The 24,557-nt window shown below is 49.1% G+C and overlaps 1 protein-coding gene across 1 annotated transcript; it reads left to right on the top strand.

Moving 5' to 3' along the window:
- Positions 1-5,706: 5,706 nt before the first annotated feature.
- On the top strand, positions 5,707-22,389 carry Slc22a8 (solute carrier family 22 member 8). The gene is given in 12 exon segments (XM_028857958.2): positions 5,707-5,835; positions 6,552-6,606; positions 6,609-6,907; positions 16,327-16,430; positions 16,903-17,057; positions 17,570-17,738; positions 19,509-19,632; positions 19,821-19,936; positions 20,818-21,032; positions 21,358-21,466; positions 21,603-21,806; positions 21,892-22,389. Coding segments are annotated over 11 exon segments (1,620 nt in total). The 5' UTR covers positions 5,707-5,835; positions 6,552-6,575; the 3' UTR covers positions 21,986-22,389.
- Positions 22,390-24,557: the final 2,168 nt, after the last annotated feature.

Here is a 24,557-nt window from a genome sequence, read left to right as displayed (position 1 = left end):
AACAGAAGGTCCAGGGATCCAGTAATTGTTCAGTCCGTGAGGCTGGATGTCACAGCAGGTCTTCAGTGTACACTGAAATCCCAAAGGAATAGGTTCTAATGCCAGTGAAAGACTGGACTTGCCAAGTAGAGCAAGCAGGCAAAGAGAGCAAGCTTCTTTCTTCCTTGTCCCTTATATAGGCTGACACCAGGTGTGACCCAGAGTAAAGGTGGATCTTCCCACCTCAAAAGATCTGGATCAAAAGCAGGTCTTCCCACTTAAAATGATTTAATTAAGAAAAAAATCCCTCACAAATGTACCCAGCTGGATGGGTTTCAGTTACTTCCAGATGTAGTCAAGTTGACAACCAAGAATAGCCCATCACAGCCAGCAAGGAGGAGGCTCGAGAACAAGTCTAAGGCAGTCCTACCCTTCCCTACCAGGAATCACTTCATGAAGCCTGTGGCCCCCATGGGTGGCAGAAGCAGAGAAGGCAAAGGGATTCCAGAAGGTGGGAGGAAGGGTCGCCTACACAATTGGAAAATTTTCACACACAAAAAAAGTCCAGATTTCAAGCTATTTTTAAAATATCTGAGGATCTGGCAACCCAAAGCCTGCATGTCCCCATGGCAACAGCAGCTGGTGTGGAGCAGCAGCTACCCCGCTTCAGACTGGACGTGTGCTTTACAGCTCCTCATGGACACAAACACACTTGTGTGCACACACACTCTACAGCTCCTCATGGGCACAAACACACTTGTGTGCACACACACTCTACAGCTCCTCATGGGCACAAACACACTTGTGTGCACACACACTCTACAGCTCCTCATGGGCACAAACACACTTGTGTGCACACACACTCTACAGCTCCTCATGGACACACACACACATGTGTGCACACACACTCTACAGCTCCTCATGGACACACACACACTCTACAAGCTTATCATGGACAGATGAACACACATGCACACAAACACGCTCACAGACTCTACACTCCATAGCTCACACACACACACACTACAGCTCTTCATGGATGTCTCTCTCTCTCTCTCTTTTTCTCTCTCTCTCTTTCTTTCTCTCATGAGAATGTTCTTTATTGACACCTCCCCTATACACACACACACACACACACACACACACACACACTGTCTGTTGCCAGCACTTGACCCACCCAATTTACTCACATACTCTCCCTCAGCATTAGAGTCTGCCAGCTCTAGCGTAAGGCCTTCGATGAGCAGAAAACTGTGCTGGGGAAACTGAGACCATGGCATTTGTCCCATCACCTTGAAGCTAAGTACCCCAGCCTGAGATCTCCTCACTCAGTTCTTTTTGTTGTAGTGATTATTTTTGTTTTGGGTTACTAGTGGTTTTTCTATGTTATTCGTTGTTTGTGACTTTTGAGGAGGATTGTTTGGGGGGGGCAGTTGTTGTTTCAGTTTGGTTTGGTTGTCGTTTTTTTAAGACAAGGTCCAGCTGTATACCCCAGACTGGCCTCATCCTTCTACTAGGTGTGCAGCATTGGCACCAGGTCCTTTTCCTCAACTCTTTAGGGCGCTTACCCCTTGTAGGGGGAGTCCCTGCTCCCTCCATCTTCAGGGAAGAAACACAGTTTGTGATGTAAACCAGAAGAGGGTGGGTGTCTCCCCACATTGCACTGGAGCTGCCTGTGAAGAGCCATTCCTAGCCACCAGGCTCAAGTTGCAATAACATGATCTCTGTGAATGTAGGTTCAGGAAGGGGCCTATAAACCTGCCCTGTAACACAGCTGAGGCCCAGGCTGCTTAGCTACAGGATGGACTCAGGCAGGAATGGCTGGGCCAGGGTCTATGTATTCCAGTTGATGAGGAAGATCTCAAGAGGCCCACCTACCTCGCAGGCCTGCTGGTCTGTGCCCTGGAAGGCAGCTCCTTCTCTCTAAACCTGTTCTGCCTTCTTTAATCCTATGAGAGCTCAGTTCTCCTGAGACCTGTTCTCTCAGGTCTGACCCTCAAATTAAGTCCCATGTCTTTGGTTCTGTGGGCTTACATACTTTATATAAAACCACAACAATCCTACAACTCCATCTTACAGGTAAAAAAAAAAAAATTGAGACTTAAACAGGTGATTTATCACTTGCCCAAGTCCAGCTTGGTAGTAAATGGTAGAGTCAACATTCATAGCCAGCCCTGTAAAGTCTCCGTCCCTGGGTCTGTGCAGGAGGGAGGAGCTGGGTTTTAAGGGCAGAGAATATCCTCTTATTCAGGTCTGGCATGAAGACACCCCACACAGACCACCTATCTTCTTGAAGCTGAGTTTGGGGTCTCTAACAAGTAAATGATCAATCCCAGGGCTAAGAGGATCCTACTCAGCCACTAGGGAAATACAGGGCCTGGCCCTAGGAAAGTTAGCCTTACCATCCTCACCTATGAACATTCTAAGCAGCCAGGCAGGGATGCACATGCTAAGTTCCTACCTTGAACCCTTGAGAGGGTTCAGAACAGGTAGGCAGCAGCTACTGGCAGCCAGCCTGGTAAAAATAACCGTAAGAGATGAGAGACTCAGATGCTGAACTAAACGAACTTGGGTACCACTGAGCCTGACTCAGTCAACTCCTGACTCCTCACAGGGTTCAGGCTTCAGACACTCTCCCTCCCCACTCCTGAAGGACAGAGAAACCCAGGGGCCACCAGACCCTCTGAGACTGTCACAGAGGTTCCTGGCCCTGAGGCTAAGGTCACCACCCTAGGTGGAAACAGAGGTTCTGCCCAAATGAATTCATCCATTTCTCCTCTGGCTAATCACAATCACACTGCATACACTACTCTCCCCCTCCGACTGTACCTGATGAACTCACTCTATCCAGTCATCAAATCCTGGTGATGGTGTCACCTCCTCCAGACAGCCCGTTTTGATCTAGTCCTCCAGCCTGGTCATCTTTAACATCTTTTGTGCTGTAATTATTTCTTGAATGCCGTCCACTCAGAGAGGCACGCTGGTAGTAAGCACAGCCGTACCGTGGGGCTTCAGATAAAACACGTGGCCACAAAAAAGTCGGTGGGACCCTACTTCTCTGTGTTCGAGAGTCCCTTTTTCAGCAGCTCCCCTGCCTCAGAGAACTTAAGATTTCGAAAGATGCCAAAGAAGCCGGAGACTCAGCCTGCCTTCCTTTGCACTGGGCCTCGATTACCCACACAAAAGACGAGGGTGTGGAACTAGAGGATTTCTTGGACCCTTCTTGGTCAAATTACACATACCCCCTGATGAGACCTAACAGATTACAGGGGAACCTGAACTCAGTTTCAGCTTAAAGGAAACTGGAAGAATTTAGATAAAAATGAAAAGAAGGAAGAAAAGGGGGGGGGAGCAAAACCAATTTCCATGTCCCGAGTTTAAAATGCATTCAGCATGTAAGATTTCTCAAGTACATAATTTCTTTTTAAAAAAATCAGTTTGAAGACATTGAATTTTAGGATCACAGCAGAGGTGGCCTGGGACAGAAGGTGCCAAGGGAAAGAGCGACTAGGAAAGGTGACGGAGAAAGGTGCTCATTTTGGTGAGCTGGAGCACCAACTCTATAATATACTTTATCCAGAGATGTCATGAACCCAATATACCATTAAATGAAAGGTTTCTGGTGCTTTTTTTTTTTTTTTTTTTTTTTTCAAAGCCACTTAACTAATGAAGGGAAGAGGCCCAGGGAGAGGTGATTTTTCTCCAAGGTCATACAAGTGTATCATACAACCCCCCCCCCAATAGCCTTGATCCAGGAATCAGGAACCCAGGCATATCCGCTGGGGGGTGGGGGTGCTGCCTGGATACAGCGGCCCCTCACTGGGCAGCTGGGCTATGTATACTCTGGCTCAACCCCAACAGCCTCAGGGAAGTCACCAGGAGCCTTTAAACAACAACCCACTGGGACAGGAACAGACGGACAACCCAGGCCAATTAGGAACCAGAAAAATCTCTAAGAGAGTGAACACCCAGAGCAGGGCGGGGGAGCATGGGGTTAGCTGTGGCAGCCCAGCTTGCTGCGAGCCTCACAGTCAAAACCTTCCTAAAACAACCCTTGGCGGCCTTGGAGCATAATTTAATCTTCCTTTGATGACTCCAGATCTCAGCCTGCCTCAGGCCACTCGGAGAACATCAATAATTGCCGAGTCCAGGTGGTAAGCGAAGAGGAGGGGCTGGAAAAGGGGGTCATCAGCTGACCCTGCCCTGTGGTAGAGGGAGGAAGAACTGGCAGGTACTTCGGCAGGGGGATCCCGGCCCTCGCTTGGGGGCTGGATGCCACCTTTAAGAAGGGGGCCCAGGAGGAGGAGAATGGGAGACCTCTAGCAGACAAAACAGTGGACCCCAAGTGGGCCCTCTCTGGCCCCCTAGAGCAGGTGGGATAGGACATCTCCCAGGGGTCCCAGGAAATAGAAACAGCCAGCCAAAAACAAGCTAGTCGTGATTTAAAAGACACACCAGGTTAAGCCACTTTGCTAAGGAAGAAGCAATACAGTGCCCTGCGGAGTTCATAGAACACTGATTCAAACCAGAAGTGGCAGTGCACACTTGTAATCCGGCACTCAATGGGAGCCTAAGCGGGGAGAACTGCCGTGAGCTGAAGGCCAGCTTGAACTATGTAGTGAGATCCTGTCTCAAAAACTGGAAGAGGGGAGGGAGGTGGAAAGAGGAGAGGGAGAAAGAAAGAAGGGAAAAGAGAGAAGGGGGAAGGGAGAGAGAGGGAGAGGGAGAGGGAGAGGGAGAGGGAGAGAGAGAGAGAGAGAGAGAGAGAGAGAGAGAGAGAGAGAGAGAGAGAGAGAGAGAGAGAGCTTAAGGACAGAAATGAGCTTGAAGCCGCACCTCTGACCTAGTTCCTGGCTGAGGACCCTAAGCAAGTTACTTAACTTCTCGGTTCCTGACGATGCCAGGCTAACAGTAGGACTGACCATGAGTGTCCATCAAGCTTCAAGTTGGCTGCTAGACCGTGTCTTAGATATAAGTCTGTGGGAGAAAAGACTAGAACATGACACAGAACTCACTGCCCAGTTGGCTCTTGGGTGAGATTGAATGTACTTATTTGATTTGTGTTGGCTTGTTAGATTTTCTGTTTTATACAAGAAATGCACATTATTAGATAATTAAACCATACCCAGAGAAATAAACAAAGCCATAGGGGCTGCAGTTGGTCCCCGGAAAGAAGCAGCTGGAAGAAGGTGAGTGAGTCCATGGGTAGATGGAAGAACGGTCACTTGTGTCTGAGACTCAGACAAGAATGGCCCTGGTTTTTCCAGGAGGCCAAGGCATGGCATCTCTGAGACCATAAGGACCAGTGCTTGGGACTTTCTGTCTGGGTGTGCTCTAACACTCTCCATGCAGCCACTCAGGAGACACTGGGCAGGAAAAGACAGTGCGTTGCAGGAATACTGCCTCTCTCACTGGTTGTTCTCAGCTCCAAGTCCTCTGACTATCAACTCAGAGGGCCCTGGACCCTCAGACCAAAATCCCTTCCCAGATTCTCTCTCAGGAAGGGCGGCCTGGGCCACTCAGCCTTTTGCCCAGCCAGCAGCCCTCTAGGCTCAGCCACACTCCATTCCCCAGCTCTGTCTCCACCCCCACCAGCCTTGGCTGAGGCAGCCCTTGGGCTTGGTGGTGCACAGCATTCTCGCTGCGCCCCGCCCGCCGGATGTTAATCTCCAAACAAAGTCAAACATTAGCCCAGGAGACAGCTTATGCCTTATATAAGGCCCCCTGGGGGAGACGCAAACAGCCTGTTAGAGCTGAGCTGTCCTACCAGAGCGGCCGGCTGCCGGACCCTGGGACAGAGCACGGGCCACCACCACATCCACCTCCAGCCCCACTGGATCCAGCCCCAGCCACCAGGTGAGATGGGATTGAAGGCCCCAAGTCTAGCACCCAAGAACACCCAAAGCCAGGCCCTGCTTCCTCACTGTGACTAGTCAAACCCCTAGTGCCTTCGGTAACCTGCTTGGACTCTTCTGATACTCCCGCTTGGGGGACTCACCCCAGGGAACAGCAAGGAGGCTTTGAACTTGGGGAGGTCCTTTCCGCCCCACACAGAGCAATACACGAATGTGTATTATTCTTCCCCTCACCCACCTCCAGCCTGTGCAACCAACATCCAAGTCTAGTCTCTTGGTTCCCACTCTGTGGCCTGTGCAGCCCCATGCATGCACACCTATAACATATAAGCATAGGGCCATATGCCTGCATTCACACAGCCTTCATGCTGCATTTTAAATGTATGCATACTGTAGATATCTGCTCCCACACATCTGTGTGTGTGAGTGTGTATGTGTGTGTGTGTGTGTGTGTGTGTGTATGTGTTTATACTTTTGGTATTTCACGTCCCTTCATGCAGCTGGGTACATTCTCATGCATCCACACACCAGAGCCCCCACATCTTTACACATACACACACACAGACACAGCTCCATACACATGCTCATACATGAAACTAGATACATCTTCGTGCATGTGGTTCTATGTTGCTCCACAGGCCTATATCACACACACACACACACACACACACACACACACACACACACACCCCTCTTGGCCTGATGCCTTGCCTACAGCTTTGGTTTGTCTTGCCTGGTGCCATGACCTTCTCCGAGATTCTGGACCGTGTTGGAGCATGGGCCCCTTCCAGTACCTGCATGTGACCTTGCTGGCCCTCCCAGTCCTCGGAATAGCCAACCACAACTTGCTACAGATCTTCACAGCCACCACCCCTGCCCACCACTGTCGCCCGCCACCCAACGCCTCAATAGGGCCCTGGGTGCTCCCCTTGGATCCAAATGGGAAGCCTGAGAAGTGTCTCCGTTTCATGCATCTGCCCAATGCCAGTCTTCCCAATGATACCCAGGCGGCCACTGAGCCGTGCTTGGATGGCTGGATCTACAACGGCACCAGAGACACCATTGTGACAGAGGTATGTCTGGCACCCTCGCTCCCCACCTTATCTTAGGTAGTCCCATACACCCTACAGCACTTGTGGATAGAAAGAGAGGCAAGGGGCCTAGACTTCCTGGGATTGGAGGACAGAGGACTGGGCAAAAAGGAAGGATCCAGTACTAATGAAGAGGAGCTGAGTGGTTTGGTTCTGTCATGCTCAGAGCCAAGCATTCCTTCAGCAATCCATGGGGGCATTGTTCTTTAGCTGGCATGGTACTAAGTTCAGGGATTCAGAAAACGTACAGTCCCTGCTCCTGGTGGGGTGTTATAACCTTGTTGGATAGCAACAGTGGGCGAAAACACCACATGAAGTAGTGTAAAATGGCTTGTTACCTCATGCTATGCCGTGACCTTGGACTGTGACCTACCACCATTGGACTGGTTATAGGACAGGAAAGGGTGGGCATTGCAGGAAGCCCTTCTAAAGACGCAGCACTGGAGCTGAGACTGGAACACCAGGCAAGGGTTAACCAGACTAGGAGGGAGAAGAGGAACATTCCATCCTGTGTAAAGCATTGCGTCGGGGGAGGGGGGGTGTAGAAAAGGGATTTCGAGGAGCAGAGGTTGAAAGACTCCTGAGAAGATCCAGGGACTGTCAGTCGCCCACACAGGTACTATGGCTTCACTTCCCAGTCATCCTTCTTGGAGGAGCTGATTCTCTCACTAGAGTTAAATCAAACTAGAACTAAAACTAGAGTTTAATCAAATCCTTCAATGAAGTGACAGGCCAGGCAGGAGACTGACAGGAGGAAGAGAGGAAACAGGAATGGTGTTTACTGAATGTCAACTGACTGCCAGGCATAGTTGGGTGCTTTGCAGATACTGTCTATTGCTGCTGAGGGTGAGGCCCTCCGTCCTGGGGGAGGAAGTGATTGGTCTGTGCAGTGTGCACGATCAGTTTCAAGGCTGCATTTTAAAGCAAAATGGCCCTAAGTACAAAGTACAATGGATGAGTTAGCCGTAAATTCCAGGGAGGCTTAATAAAGGGACACCCTGTGAGCCCCACAAGTGCAGGATCCAAACATTGCTTCACTAGAAGACCTTTGCCTTGCAAATACACTCCCAGGTAGCCACTCTGTGAGTCTGGGCTTTCTGAAATCCTAAGGCAATGTCTTTAGCTCCATTTCACAGATGAGAAATGGAGGCTCAGCCCTGACTTTCTTCTGTAGGCAGAGGTAGGATTTGAATCCAAGACCATCTACACCGTCTATATAATTATTCTACAGAAAGCATTTGTAATACGCCAGACACTATTCTAAACACCTTGCAAATGTTAACACTTTTGATCACATCTATTATTTTTCTGCTCTGTGTCAATCATAGCATTCAGATGATATAGCATCAAGTATCCAGAACATTGGGCACATTGGTGTTATGATGCAGAATGCTGAGGCCACAGAGTCAAAGAAGACACTAGTCTTCCAGGTGCTTACCTTTAGAAGGTACACAGATGCACGCCCCTGGGGGTCCAGTAGTTTGATGGAATCTGCATGGATTCACTGCTGTGTCCCCAGCACCTGGAATAATGCCTGGCACAGAGGAGGGGCTCTGAGGAGTAAATATTTGTGGAAGGAATAAATAAATGTTCCATAATCTTAAGATTCTGAAAACCCAATGGAGAGGTTTCTAACCAGCACAGGGGCCAGGAGGTCCTGTTGGAGTCAGTCACGCTTGCTCTGAATGTAAAAGAGAAGTAAGAGGTAAGGAGTGAGCCCAAATGGGCAGTACACCCCAGATACGAGACACAGAATGCCAAATGCAAAGTCACAGATGCACAGACTGAAGAACAGACAAGAACAGTGAGGCATGGAGGCTGTTGGACATGGGACAGGAGAGGACAGCAGGGTGGCCTGTTGTGGTCACTAAGCCAAACCTGTGGCCTCTGTAACAAGGAAGCAGGAGCCATAGGATGTGGTAGTCTTTAAGAAGGAGTGTGGCAGGCTCAGGTCGCCATCTGAGGAGCCTCACTCTGCAGGACAGAGAGTGGCTTGCAGGGAGGGCTTTTGTCTACCAGCTGGGAAAGCTAGTCGTGAGCTGCATAGGACTCTGGAATGGAGGTGACACATAGATGGAATGGTGGGTTTAGAAACTAGAAGAGGATAGGGAATTGGAATCTGAGGGCCTGGTGGCTGAACAGATGTGGGAGAGAAGAGCAGATAGGAAATCAAAGACATGCCCATAAGTTTCCCAGCGTATGAGTGAAAGAAGGAGAAAATGAAGAAAGAAAGAGCAGGCTTACAAGGAGTAATGAGATGGCCTAATCACGAACACGGTGTGTGAGTTCACAGGAGCCAGATGGATAGAGGTGTGTGCATGGATTCATTTCATCCTCACAGCCCTCGGAGTTTAGCACCTTGATTATCCTGTTTGCAGAGATGAGGAAGTTGGAAAACAGGTCCCTAGTCGAGGCACAACATTCACACAGGGCAGAGTGGAGAACTCAAGTCCCTGAGGTAGGGCTCTAGAGACCACGCTCCTTAAGGCTGCACAGAACCTGACCCGTAGTTTATGAGACAGACTGTCCACCCTTCATCCACTGAGAGAACTGGGTTGTCTGACTCGTCCACAGATGCCCCACCCACCTGGAGGAGCTCCTCCAGGACACGGACAGTATCTCTCCCACCTTTATCTGTCATCACAGGACTAGGTATGCAGTAGGTGTTTAAGCAATGCTAAATACAGGATAAGTTCCTCCTGCAGAGGCACTGCTGACCACTGGGGAACAGCTTCCTCTTGAGGTCATTCCTCAGGTGGGCTTCCAGGAGCCATGCCAAAGGCAGACAGGGCCTCATACACAGTCAAGCATCAGTTCACCTTTGTGCCAGCCAAATTTCCAGTCACCATTACATTCCTTGAGATGATGTGAGTCTGCACAATGTAGGAGATCAGCAGTCCTCAGGGGGCTGCACCCTTGTCCATGTCAGACCTCATTTAGCTCTACATTAAGCTCTAATTCCCTGGGGACACAGCCATGACAAGCCCACAAGAAGGTTCTCCTACCTTGCCCAGCCACTGGAACATTAATGGCCAAACCCAACAACCAGAACAAACACAAGCGCCGTGGTCTTCTGTTCATTCAGCCATGGCAAATACAAGCGCCATCTGCTTGGGGTGGGTAGAATTTCTGCCTCCCATGTGATAGAGGCAATCAGGACTTTTCAGAAGGAGCTTTAATGAGGACATTAAGAGGAAACAAAGACCTTTCTTTTATGCCTGGAAAGCTCAGGAGCCTGGGTGTTGATCCCTAGGTTCCCAGGAGTATAACTCACAGCCACATACACTGACTCAGCCCACAGCCCCCTGGACCTGGGACCAGCCTCAAGTGAGCAAAGTGCGCCTTTCAAAGGCCCCTGGGCTTCCTCCTGGCTTTGTACCCTCCTGTCCTGATTCCAGGGCCACAAGAAGTTCATGATCTGTACCCCAGGCAAAACTCTTGCAGGGTCGTTGGTCAACCACCTCTGACCTCCTGGTCCTCATCACAAATCCCCAGACTACCCAGATTCAGGACACTTATCAGTCTGTCTCTTGGGTTCAGTCCCATTCCTGCTCCACATCCCCACTGGCTGCCCTCAACCCTGCTTCAAGCACTCTCTGCTTCAACCTCTTCCTCAGCCTCCTGAGCAGAGTGGCCCTTCTCTTTCCTCCCGACCACCTTCCTGCTGTTCTAGGCCAGGCAGGAAGACAAGGCAGAAGTTTCTGTCATTTCCTTCCAGAGCCAGCTCCTTGGGGCTTAGTTATGCTACAGACTGGGAAAAGAAATGCAGTGCAGGACTAGGTTATGGAGAGCAAGAAGTCTGTGTAGAACTCACAGGAGCTGATGGGAATTACAAGCCCAGGCCATACCCAGGGCGGGAGAGAGCACCACAAAAGGCTTCTCCAATGAGCACATTACCTTCCCTCTCTGAGCTCAACAGTAAAAATATGTATGATAGCCTGCCTGTTTATTCATTCATCCATTATGCATTAAACAAACTCTAAGATGTATTATAACCAACTATTCTGTTAGTTTCCAGGGATAAAAAGTCAAGTGAGATGTCTTCTGCCTCAGCAAGGCTACAGAATACAGGAGAGGAAAAACAAAGACGTGAGTGGCTAGAGGCTTCATAGCATGTACCCTGTTGGCAGTAATTTGCCCTCCCAGCAGTAAAATCAGAGCTGCAGAGACAAGGGCAACCTTACTTCACTGGGAGTCACAGTTCCCAGACATTCATCACCTCACAAGCATGAATTGACCACCTAGAGAAGCCCTGATATTCAGAAAAGATTATCAAAGGACAGGCAACACCCTGACTAAGTAAGGGAATCAAGGAACCATTCGTTTTCATTGACTCAGAGTAAAACTGATTAAATCCAAGGATTACACAATCTCTGGAGTCCCAGTCAAAGAAAGCACAGAAACCACTCCAGATGTCATGAATATTCAAGCCTTCTGCTGCAGGTTTTACCAGGACTTCTTGAGGGCTTTGCACTGGAGCTTCCACAGGGAGTTCATCGAAAGCTTCCAAATGCTAAAATCTTCCTCTTTCAGAAACTCGGTATACCTTTAAAAACACATCCATTTGCTCCACACCCGTTCCTTCGTCTATTCTCGATCCCTTTCCATCATCACCTATAAGGCCAATAGATGTTTCACACAAAGCCAAATCACACAGTTTATTCATTTCTAGCAAATTCCCAAATCGGGTAGCTTAAAACAACAAAGATTTTTATTATCTCACAGATCTGGAGACTAGAAGTCAAACCCACAACATTAGTATGTTCTCCACAAAGGCCTACAAAGAATCATCGATGTTCTTCTAGCTTCAGGTGGCTGCTGACAGCCTTGGCACTGCTTGGCTTGTGGGTCCCAGTCTAAGCTCCGCCTCCATCCTGTCCTGTCTGTGCATGTCTCTACCCTTCCTACAAGGGTCCACCCTACCAGGACGGCCTCACTGTAATCAGCTAATTATACTTAACTTGATTTCCAGTCTAGAAGGCTAGAACTGTGTCTTTTGAGGGGACACAGTCAACTCCTAATGGTGCAGGTCTCAGACCTGGGCCTACAGTTTGTGTTGTTCTGTAGGGTGGTCACAGCACATTTTTCTCATTGCTTCTCATGAGCTTCATTACTCATGAAATCTCTGAAAGAAATTTACAGTGTGACTGAAGTTTGCTTTTTTTTTCTTTTTAAAGTTTTAACCACAGAGTACTTCTTTTGAGCTTCTAACATCACTAAAGAATGACTCAGTGGATGTCATATAGTTTTGAGCTTTCTCTCCTCACTACATAGAGTTGTGTGCTAGATACTGCCCATCCACCACACACACATCTCACAAAGAGGCAGTTTCCTCATAGAATTTGGAATGTAAACCTCTCATGCAGATGTGGAGGGTGATACAAATTCCATTTTCATCTACAACGTTTTGTTGCTGTAATGAAAGCCTCAGCAATAAGTCATGGCTTGACTATTATTATTAATAAAGAAGTGTTTCTTCTGTAAGAGTTCTAACAAAAAAAAATAGCATTCCAGACTGATGGTTAGATCTGCAGGGCCATCCAGGACCCAGACTGACAGCAACTCAGTACTTGCTCCAGGGTTGCTGCTCCTCAGTACTTGCCTCCCGGGTTGTTGCTATTGTCACTATTCTCACCCATAAGAAAAGTGAAAGCATGTATGCATGTATGCCCAGGCCAAGGAGTCCTCTTAAGCCAATAGTTAGAGATGCCACATGTGTCTTCCATTCAACTTTCTTATCAATAACAACATGGCTCCCCTCAGCTACAGCATCACACAGGGGGTGTGCTTTTTGCTGCAAAGGAAGGAGGTGAAGTAATTTATGTGAGCAGTAGGTCTTTTCTTTAGATTTTCCTAAACGGCTTAAGACGCATGTCATAAAATACAGAACTCTCTCTAAACACCTCCCACCCCACGACCACCATGCTTCTCTCCCTACGCCCTCACTTCCTCCCATATTCCGTTTCCTCCATTGCCGCCACACCATACCATGTAGATCCCTTCCCTGTTAGAAATGTCTACCAGGATTACTGGATATGTTGGCTCACCTGGAGCTAGCTGGAAGATCTGGAGTCCTCATCCACCCCCATCCCCCTCACTTCCAGAAGAGAAAGGTAGAAAATAACTCCTTGGGCTCCCCCACACTTTATTTATGAAATGCTCTTAGGAGGCATTTCTAGGGAACATTCTTCACTTCATTACACAAGTAATTTGGGATGTCTGGAGCAAAGAATGTGTGCTGGGATTAGCAGGAGATTAGAGCAGACAGGTTGACCAGGCCAAAGCATAGCCAGCCTTATAAACCTCTCAGCAGGGGAGTGAGTGTCCTTACCTAGCCAAGAACAGGGAGCCAGGGAATATTTAGCAAAATAGAAACCTAAAAGCCAATTCTGTCATGGGAAAGGAGTGGGGAAGACTTGTCATGCACTTGTCGCAGTAACCTGCTCTGAGCCTGTTTCCTCACCTGTAAATAGGAACATACAACATGGATGCTGTGAGGCTTAAAGAAATTAAAGTATAAGAAAATTTTTAACTTATGACAGTGCCTGGTACAGGGGGCCTCAGCAAACATCAGCTGTTACTATGCGTTCAGAGGCAAGATGGCGAGGCCTATACTAAGGCAATTGTAATGAAAATAGAGGGCCTGGAGGATAGGCTCAGCAGTTAAGGGCACTTGTTGCTCTTGCAGGGGACCTACTTTCTGTTTCTGGCATCTACATGGCAGTTCACAACCATCCATCCATAACTCCAGTCTGAGAGACTCTGACATCCTCATCTGACCTCTGGAGGCATCAGCCACACACAGTGCACTTACACATACACAGGCAAAACACTCAATATACACAAAAGAAATAAATCTAAAAAATAGAAAGATCCAGTTTCAAAAACAAATGCAGCCGGGTGTGGTGGCACACTCTTTTAATCCAAGCACTAGGTAGGCAGAAGCAGGCAGTCTCTGTGAGCTGCTCTATAAAATGAGTTCCAGGACAGCCAGAGCTATGTAGAGAAACCCTGTCTCAAATGACTGTGGGGTAGAGTATCTGCAAACACCAGAGCCAGCAGAGTTTTGATCTGAGTGAGGCAAGAAGTCCGGTTCAACATGACTCAGTAACTTGTGTGATGCCAGGTAGTTCATTTTAGGCATATTTAAGTATAGTACAATTTTGGAAAAGTTTTCGTGACAATTAGCTCAATCTTGTATGCACAATAAAGCTTAAGGCATCACTGCATCAAAACTCTTAGTGATCTCTTCCATAAAGATGGGTTCTAGAGATTGGCTGAGAAACAATACTCACAATAAGGGTCCAAGACAGTGGTTCTCAACATTCCTAATGTTGCAACCTTTAACATAGTTCCTCATATTGTGGTGACCCCCAACCATAAAATTATTTCATTGTTACTTCATAATGGTAATTTTGCACTGTTATGAATCATAATGTAAAGACCTGATATGCAGGATATCTGATATGCAGTTCCACAGGGTGAGAACCACTGGTCTAGGAAGAATGCTTATTTTTAAGCGTAAGAGTCTAGGGGAAGCCAGGTGTGGTGGCACATGCCTTTATTCCAGCATCTGGGAGGCAGAGGCAGGTGGATCTCTGAGTTCAAGCCCAGCCTGGTCTACAAATCGAGTTCCAGGACAGCCAGGGCTACACAGAGAAACCCTGTCTCAAAAAAGGAAAGAAAGGAAGGAAGGAAGGAAGGAAGGAAGGAAGGAAGGAAGGAAGGAAGGAAGGAAGAAAGAAAGAAAGAAAGAAAGAAAGAAAGAAAGAAAGAAAGAAAGAAAGAAAGAGGGAAATGTCTGGGGGAATCAGGTGTGACCTGGCCCTACAGATAGCACAGGTCACCAGGCTATTAATTACATACATTCCCAGCCTTCTAAATGGAAAACAAATTATACCTGTCTCCCTTTGAAGAGACAACCGTGTGTGTTTAACATTCCTGGTTTCCCTAGTGCATATCTGTGAGCATGAAGATATCATATTCTCTGCGGGGCAGGAGAGAGAGGAAGGAGTCAAAAAGTGGACACCAACATGCTCTCTTATATGTGGATTTCTTAGGAGTATAGAATCATATTTGTCAGAGGCCAGGGATTGAGGAGATTGGTGTGGAGTGGGCACAGGAAAGCTACTCATCAATGGATACACAGCTGTAGGTGAATGGAAAGAATAAGCTGGAGTTCTGTTTGCACAGCAGGGTGATTATAGTCCTCATAATGGATTGAATATCAAAGCAGTTGAAAGGAGAAACTTTAAATGTATCACCACAAAAAAAAACATAAAGCAGGAAAAGTTAAGGACAGGTTTCCATAGCACGATTTATTCTTTGCATGTATATTGAAAACATGGCAGTGTTATCCACATGTGTGATATAATTAGGATTCATCGATTCAAAGCCATGTAAATTTCAAAAATAAATATTTTTAAAAGCCAGGTCTGCCATTCGGTGTGCAAGGAACCTTACAAAGAGTGGAATGACAAGTCCTGTTAAGTCTGGAATGTTCGTGGGCTGTCATCCAGGTAGTGTTTTCAAGTATGACACAGACTCCAATGATCTGAAGGCCAGAGGAGAGGCTGGGCTGCAGAAATCGGTTTGGGGAAAGAGCCTTAGATGAAGAGCAGGATCCAGAGGGGGCCCTGGAGAAGCTAGCAGGATGGGGCAGGGAGAAAGAAGTGGAGAAGGTGGGGGTAAGAAGCAAGAGGAGAGCCCGATGGAGGGGAGCCCAGGGGTAAGTCAGGTCAGAACACAGAAGGTCTGTAGCGTGGCGACAAAGAAGCCGTGAGCGGCTTGGTGAGCACAGCTTCCGTGTGTTGGTCAGGGCAGAACTGAGAAATGAGCGAAGAGGTTGGGTGGCAACAAGGATTCTTGTTGGAGAGAACTGGAAAGTGTATAGGGAAGACTGATGGAGAAGAGTTGGGAGAGAAAGAGAGGAGGAGAGAGAGAGAGAGAAAGAGGAGAGAGGGAGAGACCAAGAGAGTAGACCTTAAGAGGAGGAGAGGTGAGGTCAAGGATGCAGGTGGGAGGAACCAGCCTTGGAAATGTGGGGGAAATGAGGAGGCAGATTGGGAGCTGCAGAGCACAGATGGACTTTCAGTGGAAGAGGCTGAGGACAGAGCTCAATGGGGCAGCTGAGCAGACTCTGTAAACCACCCAACAGGTCACACACACTTGAGAGATGCTATCATCAAGCGATCATGGGCCAAAGGCCTAAGGAGCCCCCACAGGCAGAAAGCATTGGTGCTTGGGAGCCAAAAACCAGGCTCAGGGAAGCCAAGGCATCTGAGCGCATGCATGCGTGCCCACACGCACGCGTGCGCACGCACGTGAAGGTGCAGGCTTAGCATGGCTTGAGGGTACTGGACTGTGTTGAACTGGCATGGCCCTACCTTGCTCTTGTGCAGTGGGACTTGGTGTGCAGCTCCAACAAACTGAAGGAGATGGCCCAGTCGATCTTCATGGCAGGCATACTGATTGGAGGGCCTGTGTTTGGAGAGCTGTCAGACAGGTGAGGCTGGGGAGCGCATTCCCTGTACATCCCCCCTAACTCTGTTACGCCCACGTACCCCGAAGAAGCCAAAGCTGGGAGAGGTGAGAAGGATGACCCTCCCTGGGCAGACACCATTCCCTTGTCCCAAAGTCCTCTCAACCCAGGCTTTCAGACACAGTATTGTGGTTACATAGTGTAAAGCCAGGGCAGATGGATTACTCGGAGATACGTGGTCTTTTGACCTCTGCTCGGTCAGCTAAGCAGAGGCAGAGGAAATAACTCATTAACTCAGCGCTCCTACTGCAAACTTGTTGAAAAACAGCAATTACCAGCAAGGCTCTGTCTGGTGAGAGAGTTCTATGCTCCACCTGGTCTTTGGGTGAGGACTGGGGGTTGGCCTTCAGCCCTTTGCCCCAAAGCCTGCACAGTCACTCACTCTGGCGATCAGACGCAGTGGCTAACCTGGCCCTCCCTCTCTTCTGAGCTGCAGGTTTGGCCGAAAGCCTATCCTGACCTGGAGCTACCTCATGCTGGCAGCCAGCGGCTCAGGCGCTGCCTTCAGCCCCAGCCTCCCCGTCTACATGATCTTCCGATTCCTGTGTGGCTGCAGCATCTCAGGCATTTCTCTGAGCACCGTTATCTTGAGTGAGCCGCAGTGGGGGCCTGAGCAGCAAGGCTTTGGGGAGCACCAGCCAAAGGCTGAGAGAGTGGGTTTGACTCGACCAGAGGCCTACCTTTGATTTCTTAAGACCCTTCTGAATTTCACAACAATCACAAACGTAATGACAGCAGCTATGGAGCTATAGGACTTGCCTTGGGTCTGAGTCCTCTGCTAGGCCTATGATCCTATTCAGTGCATACGCAGAAGTGAATGAACGATACTATATCTGCTGTACAGATGATGAAGTTGAGGTGCAAAGCAAGGGAAGTTACTTGCCAGTGGGGAGGCATATTAAGACTGAACTGGGGCAGAGAGAGGCCCAGACTTGAGTCCTATGTCCTTGAGTTTCAGGCAATATCTGCAAAATGATGATAATTGAATCCTTTAGATCAGATGAAGTCAGGTAGCTCCTGGGAGGCAGAAGCTGATACCACTTCACAGGGAGGTGCCTAAGGCCTGACAAGACCCTAATCTAGTCCTTGGGCTCCTTTCACAGATGTGGAATGGGTACCCACCTCGATGCGGGCCATCTCATCAACATTAATTGGGTACTGCTACACCATTGGCCAATTCATTCTGTCGGGCCTGGCCTATGTCATTCCTCAGTGGCGCTGGCTACAGTTAACTGTGTCTGTTCCCTTCTTCATCTTCTCCCTGTTATCCTGGTATGTGGCCCTCTTCTGTTCTCCTCTCTACCCAATTCCACAAGGGACAAATAAGGGATCCATGCCTAATCTAGCTATCCAACTCCACCTGTCCCCGGTTCCCTTGCACCAGAGTCAAGGAAGGCCTTCCAGGGTGGAGGAGTTACATGTACTGAGGCGTACTGGAAGAGAGATCAGGTGTTGGGGGCACTGGAAGCTACCTGGAGCTGAAGAAGGGGCATGAGTTGAGATAGGCAAGAGGGGGCTGGTCCATCATGAGCACAGAAATCCAGGGTAGCCTCAACTTTACATGGAAGAGGATGGAAAGGCACAGAAAGTGTCTGTGGGGCTGGCAGGCCTACCCAAATTTCTGTCTGGGTAGGGGGGAAGCCCAGAAATACAGCCCCACATGGTGAGGCCGAGAACAGAAGGGAAGGGGATATGCAGGCTAGAGGATGCTAGGGAAGAAATCTGAAAGACATTTTGAAGGAAGTAGCTACAGAATTGGGAGAGCTCCAGATGTAAAGCACAAAAGAATATCCACAGTGGAGCCTCAGCCTGGAAATCTATGAGAACTGAGGTGGTCTGCTGGGAGATGCAGAGAGGCCAGAGATCTCAGATCAGCCTGTTGAATGCCAGTTCACACGGGAAGACAGAAAACCAGCCTGCATAACTCGCTGCCAAAGCCCAAGTACTGGAAGTCACAAGCTTTCCGAGGGAGACTGTGAAACCGTGCAGTAACTATTTATAAATTATGCGTAATGCCCCATCCTGGACATTAATGAGTGTTGTCTCTGGCCCTTGTCACATCTCCTTTTGATGGGAGCATTATTGTCCCTATCCAAAGATGAGAAAACTGAGGCTCGGGGAAAGTTACACGGAGAAGAACAGACTCGAGATGGAACTGCAACTTGGAAATGAACATAGAAGTGTCAGAGATGGACAGCAATCTGAAAGGGAGGGGGTGGGACTAGAGAGTGGGGGCAGAAACGTGCACAACCTGGGGTGGGAGCAGTCTGAGTCGGGAGACCAAGGGGGCAGATGGTCAGCAGAGTGCAGGTGACGCTCAGTGCCCTTTACCCCGTGGCTTGGGGCAGGCCTCACCCGTCCTGAGCCTCAAGGCTTTCCTAGGTAGGATGGGGGTGGTGCTGCTGATTACCCTAAGTTGTGTGGGGCTAACCTACAGGAAGGCTTGCTGAGTGGGAGCCATTGATGTCGTTATTCTCAGGAGACAAGGCTGGAGCCCTGGGCCCGGCCATGAAGCATGAGAGGAACTCCTTCACAGTCTTGGTGAGGGCAGGCTCACAGGACTGTCAAGGTAGAAACGAAGCTATAAGTCCATGAGAAACAGACTCAGAAAGTTGGGATCAGGGGTCTGAAGCCAGGTATCAGCCTCCACCCTCCAAAGGCCCTGAAGGAATCCAGACCAAGGATGGTTAGGGAAGTAGAGGTAAATGACCCTCCAGCTGTCCAGCCTCAGGTATGCCATCCCCTCCCCAGGCTCCACCTACCTTAGTCTAGTCCTTGGGACTCTTAGCTAAGGAAGACATCCAGCAACAGCCACCAACCTAGGTTGGGAGCATTGGGAGGCAATTTTAGAAGTGCGGGGACAGAATGCTGGAATTTGTGCTAGCTAGAGGCAGCCCAGGTACAAAGATGCCCATGTGAAATTCCATAGAAAGTGCACGAGGCACCTGAGGATTCTGGGCCTCCTATCCCATGGCCCTGGATGCAGACATCTCAAAAGGGACTCTGAATCCGGAACCATTATGTTTTGACTCTGGCCCCCAGGTGGGTACCAGAGTCCATTCGCTGGCTGGTTCTGTCTGGAAAGTTCTCAAAGGCCCTGAAGACACTCAAGCGGGTGGCTACCTTCAATGGCAAGAAGGAGGAGGGGGAAAAGCTCACCACTGAGGTAGGTGAGGAGGGACTGCAGTTGGGGCAGGACCATGTGTCTGCCTCTCTTGCCTCTGTTTCCTTGGCTTACAGCTGTCTTCCATCTGCCCCCAAATTGAATCCTCTGGAAGAACTTAGACTTGAAACCTCCTTCCCTCCCACCAGCTAGACCCACTAACAGCACCCCTCCTTCTCCTATGTTCCAAGGAGCTGAAGTTCAACCTGCAGAAGGACATCACCTCAGCCAAGGTCAAATACGGCTTATCTGACTTGCTCCGGGTATCCATCCTGCGCCGTGTGACCTTCTGTCTCTCCCTGGCCTGGTAACCTGCCCACCTCACCCTACCCACACCCTGCACAGGGGTGATGAACAAGGAGGTGTCCATCAGGGCAAAGGCTAGGGTACCATTCAAGAGAAATCAAAGGAATACCTCCTGGGGGCCACCAAGCCCAGCTTCCATCCCAGAAGTCCCATATTCAGCTGAGAGTGTCTGCTTCCCTCTGAGGTCGCACTGCCCCACACAGGGCAGGTGCTCTAGACCCTTCAGTACACCTCCTGGTGACAGAACTTTCTCCACAGTCTGCCTCTCTGCCCCTGGAAGCCTAGCCTTGCCCTCTGGAGCCACACAGAGCAGAGCTGACCCTGCAGGCTGCAGACTTTCAGGAAGCAATTATATATCTCCCAAATTTCCTCTTCTGACTGATCCTACATCGTCCCCAAAGTCCTTTTGTGACCTAGCTGTGAGACCATTTTCCATCCTAGTCTTCCCCAGGATCAAATTTGTCCCACACTTTGCCGTAATTCTGAGAGAGGAGGAAGAATTATGTTCACACGGTTCACAGCTTGACTTTCACCTCTGCCTCTCTGGATGTTCCACTTCTACTGAACAAAAACAGATCATTTCCTGCCTCCTCTAGTCTCTGAGAGTCCCTCCAGTCATGTTATTCTATGGAGCCAATCTTGGGCACCTTCACCATGAACACCCTAGACCATGACCATGCAAGACATGACCAATCAATCCCAGCACTTTTCCTTGAGTTCAGACACACCTCATAAAACTCAACTGTACTCAAACAGACTGTATCAATCAGCTATAGATAGCACAATAAGCAAAACTATTTATCATCCTAGTAACCCATGACAGCTATGGGAAGAGATCTTAGCTTGGCTACAGATGCTGACCAATGCCTCTCTGTCTCTCAGGTTTTCTACTGGTTTTGCCTACTACAGTTTGGCTATGGGGGTAGAAGAATTTGGAGTCAACATCTACATACTCCAGGTCATCTTTGGTGGGGTCGATATCCCAGCCAAGTTCATCACCATCCTCTCCATAAGTTATCTAGGCCGGCGCATCACCCAAGGCTTCCTCCTGCTCCTGGCAGGAGGGGCCATCTTGGCCCTCATCTTTGTGTCTTCAGGTGAGAGGTTGAGGCTACCCTAGGACCTTTTGGAAGAATCTGATACAGGCTAGAAAGTGAATTCCAGCTTTGTTAGCCCTCCTCCAATTCACTGTGCTGGCCTTAAACAGATCCCCACTTTTTGTGGGGCTCAGGTTACTCTTCTAGAAAACAATCCAATTGGCCAACATGAAAAAGCATTAGGAGTAGCAGATGGGTTATTACTCACCTTTTCATATGAACTTCCGGGCAACCAAGCACAAAGGGAGACAAAGTCTGCTAAGGAGTGAAAACATTCGGGTGCTCATGAACACCGAGGCCCATCCTCCAACCCCTTCCCATGCAGAAATGCCGCTCGTGAGAACAACACTGGCTGTATTTGGGAAAGGATGCCTGTCTGGCTCCTTCAGCTGCCTCTTCCTCTACACGAGTGAACTCTACCCCACAGTCCTCAGGTAGGCGATGCACCGGGGTCAGGGGCCAACAGATGGAACTGTAGCATCCTCCTCCCATCCTCTACCCAGGGGTCCTAGGACTGTCCTTTAAAAGCCCTCTGCTCAGGCTGCCAATCCCTTCTCTGAACCCTCCCAGGCAAACAGGTATGGGTGTTAGTAACGTGTGGGCTCGAGTGGGAAGTATGATAGCTCCACTGGTGAAAATCACGGGTGAAGTGCAGCCCTTCATCCCTAATGTCATCTTTGGGACCATGGCCCTGTTGGGAGGCAGCGCTGCCTTCTTCCTGCTTGAGACCCTCAACCGGCCCTTGCCCGAGACTATCGAGGACATTCAGGACTGGTGAGTTCTCTGCCTCTGGCCCCCAGGACCCCCTTTGAGCAAACAGGCCAGAGCTCCAGGCTTTTCCTAAGCTCTATGTCTCTAGGCACCAGCAAGTCAAGAAAGCAAAGCAGGAGCCAGAGGCAGAAAAGGCATCCCAGACAATCCCTCTGAAGACTGGTGGATCGGACCCAAGCTGAGAACAGAATCTTCTTTCCTGCCCTCCAGAGACTGATCCCAAGCAGGACCCTTCCAGGGCTCCTCAAGCACCTTGGGGCTTGGGGGAGACCCTGGGTGGGCCCATACTCTTAGAACAAAGACTTCTGAGAGTTCAGTCAAGGCATCTCCACCATCACCTCCTCCACCGTAGCCCACAACCCAGACCTCACCTGTTCAAAGCTCTGGCCACAAGACTTCCCATACTCACCCCTGCACTCACCCTCCCTGCAAACCAGGGCCTGCCCTTCCATCTGCCCTTCTGTATTGGCCACTTTCCTCCATTGTCCCATCTCCATTTCCCTTGAGATCCCCTAGCAGGTAGTTCTTTCCTCTCCCAAACTCTTTCCTTGGTGGGAAATTTCAATAAACCACAATGAAGAACTCAGGCCATGCTGCTTGGGAAAGGAGATGGGAAAGAGGGCTGGCCACCATGTGGACATGTGAGCACACACATGTCCATCTGTACTACACAGACATACAGCTATGGGCACTCAGCTGCGTGCAAGCTGGGCTACTGTGAACACGTACAGGTATTCTAGTCTGTGCAGCTGTAACAGACAACCACAGGCTGGATTGTCTAAACAATAGAAATGTATTGCTTGTAGCTCTGGAGGCTGGGAAGTCCAACCAAGGTCAAGGTATTGGCATTCAGTGTCTGGTGAGAACCTTCTTTAGTGTCCCCACAAAGCTGGTTCCCTCCGGCTATTTCTATCTGTGTTAGTCAGCTTTCTATCACCATGACAAAATACCTTAAAAGGTGTTATGTGGTCTCTCAGTTCGAGGTTTTGAGCCACACTCACTGGGCACTGTTGCTTCAGAGCTAAGGGAGAACATCAAGATGAGGAGCACTTCGCCCTTCTCCAAGGGTCTGTATTCCCAAGACCTGCTAATCAAATAGTTCCAGAACCCTACATGAGACCCTGCCTTTGTTAGGCTTTTTACTGCTGTGGTAAAACATCATGACCAAAAGCAACTCAGGGAGGAAAGGGTTTATTTCATCTTATAATTTTCAGGTCATACTTCATCACTGTGGGAAATCAGGACAAGAACTCAAGGCAGGAACTGAAGCAGAGGCTATGGAGGAACACTGCTTATTGGCTTATTCTTCCTGTCTTTCTCAGGCTGCTTTCTTATAGAACCTAGGACCACCAGCCCAGAGGTGGCCCCACCCACAGTGGGCTGGACCCTCCCACATCAATAATTAATCATGAAAACACCCCACAAGTTTGCCTACAGGCTAGTCTTATGGAGGTATTTTCTCAATTAAGGTTCCCTCCTCCTAACTTGTGTTAAGCTGACAAAAAGTGAACCAGAACACTCAGTTTGGATCAACTCCATTCAAGTGCTCCACAGTGGCTACTGGTGATCACATAGGACAACGCCAACACACTCTATGAATTCTCATTATCAAGCACAGAGCTAATGACTACTCTTAAGTATGTATTTAAAGATCTGAGAGGGTGCTTAATAAATATTAAAAAGAATGATATTGCACCCTGCCTCCATCTTTCAGTGATTTCTCATGGGGATAGAACTTCAACCTTCTTACAAGATTCACCAGAATCAGGCCCCAACCTGCCTCAGCAATTTGTTTTTAACATTCCACTTTTACAGGCTGAAATCCAGCCTTACTCAGTTTCTTTCTGCTCAAAAACTGCTCCAGCCTTTCACTCAGCACTTGAATTTTCCCTGTCTGACTCCCACTGCATTTGGCTCATCCACAACTCATCTTGGGGGTGTCAACTTGTGCAATTTCCTCCCAAAGGACTTCTGAGGCTCTAAAGTCTGGGTTAGGTACCCTACCGGTTGTACAATGAATCATGGTCTCGGTTGCATCTTGGTGTAGATTTCCCCAGAAGCAGACCCCAAGACAAGGATTTGATGTAAAGTGGCTTACTGGGGAGGATAGTCAAGAAAATAGGAAGTAGAAGAGTAAGTCTGGGAAAGAAAGCAAGAGCTGGGAGGAGAGGGAGTAAAAGGCAGAAGGATCTCTCTGCTACCCGCTCCAAGCCCCACCCACACCAGCCTGTCATCCAGTCTCATGGGAAACTGCTATTTACTCTTGGTTTGGATGCAGGAGTCTCGTTTGCCAACCTTTAGATAATTTGGGGCTGGTACACTGGCCATGGAGACCTGACTTTTCCAGTGAGGCTATCAGGCCTTAGAACTTGATGCCTACTGATGGGGCTTCCACCTTGTTGCCTAAGATCAGCTGGCAATCGAGCCAGCAGTGCCTCCCTTGGTTTCACTAGATCTCCACCAGACAGAGAAGAACTGGGCTCAGTGTGAATCACTGGCCTCTACCTTCTCCCCACCCATCAGTGATCCAGAAGTCAGGACGGCTCCTGGGATGTCCTAACCAGGACCGTTTCTGCACTGCTCCAGGGTGTGTCTTACAGACACATGGTGAGGGAAAGGCAAATGTCCAGAAAGGATTTTCTGTTGCTGCCGTCAGGATTCACAGAGAAACACCAAACCCCATTCCTCCTCCTCTCCAGTGCTGCTGTTCCTCAGCCCTCCCTGCTTCCTCTATTCCTCTCTCACTCTCTCTCT

This window comes from Peromyscus leucopus, chromosome 1 (genome assembly GCF_004664715.2).
Source record: "Peromyscus leucopus breed LL Stock chromosome 1, UCI_PerLeu_2.1, whole genome shotgun sequence".
Taxonomy (NCBI): Eukaryota; Metazoa; Chordata; class Mammalia; order Rodentia; family Cricetidae; genus Peromyscus; species Peromyscus leucopus.
The sequence above is the reverse complement of the archived record's forward strand: the minus strand, read 5'-3'. Positions and strand labels throughout refer to the sequence as shown.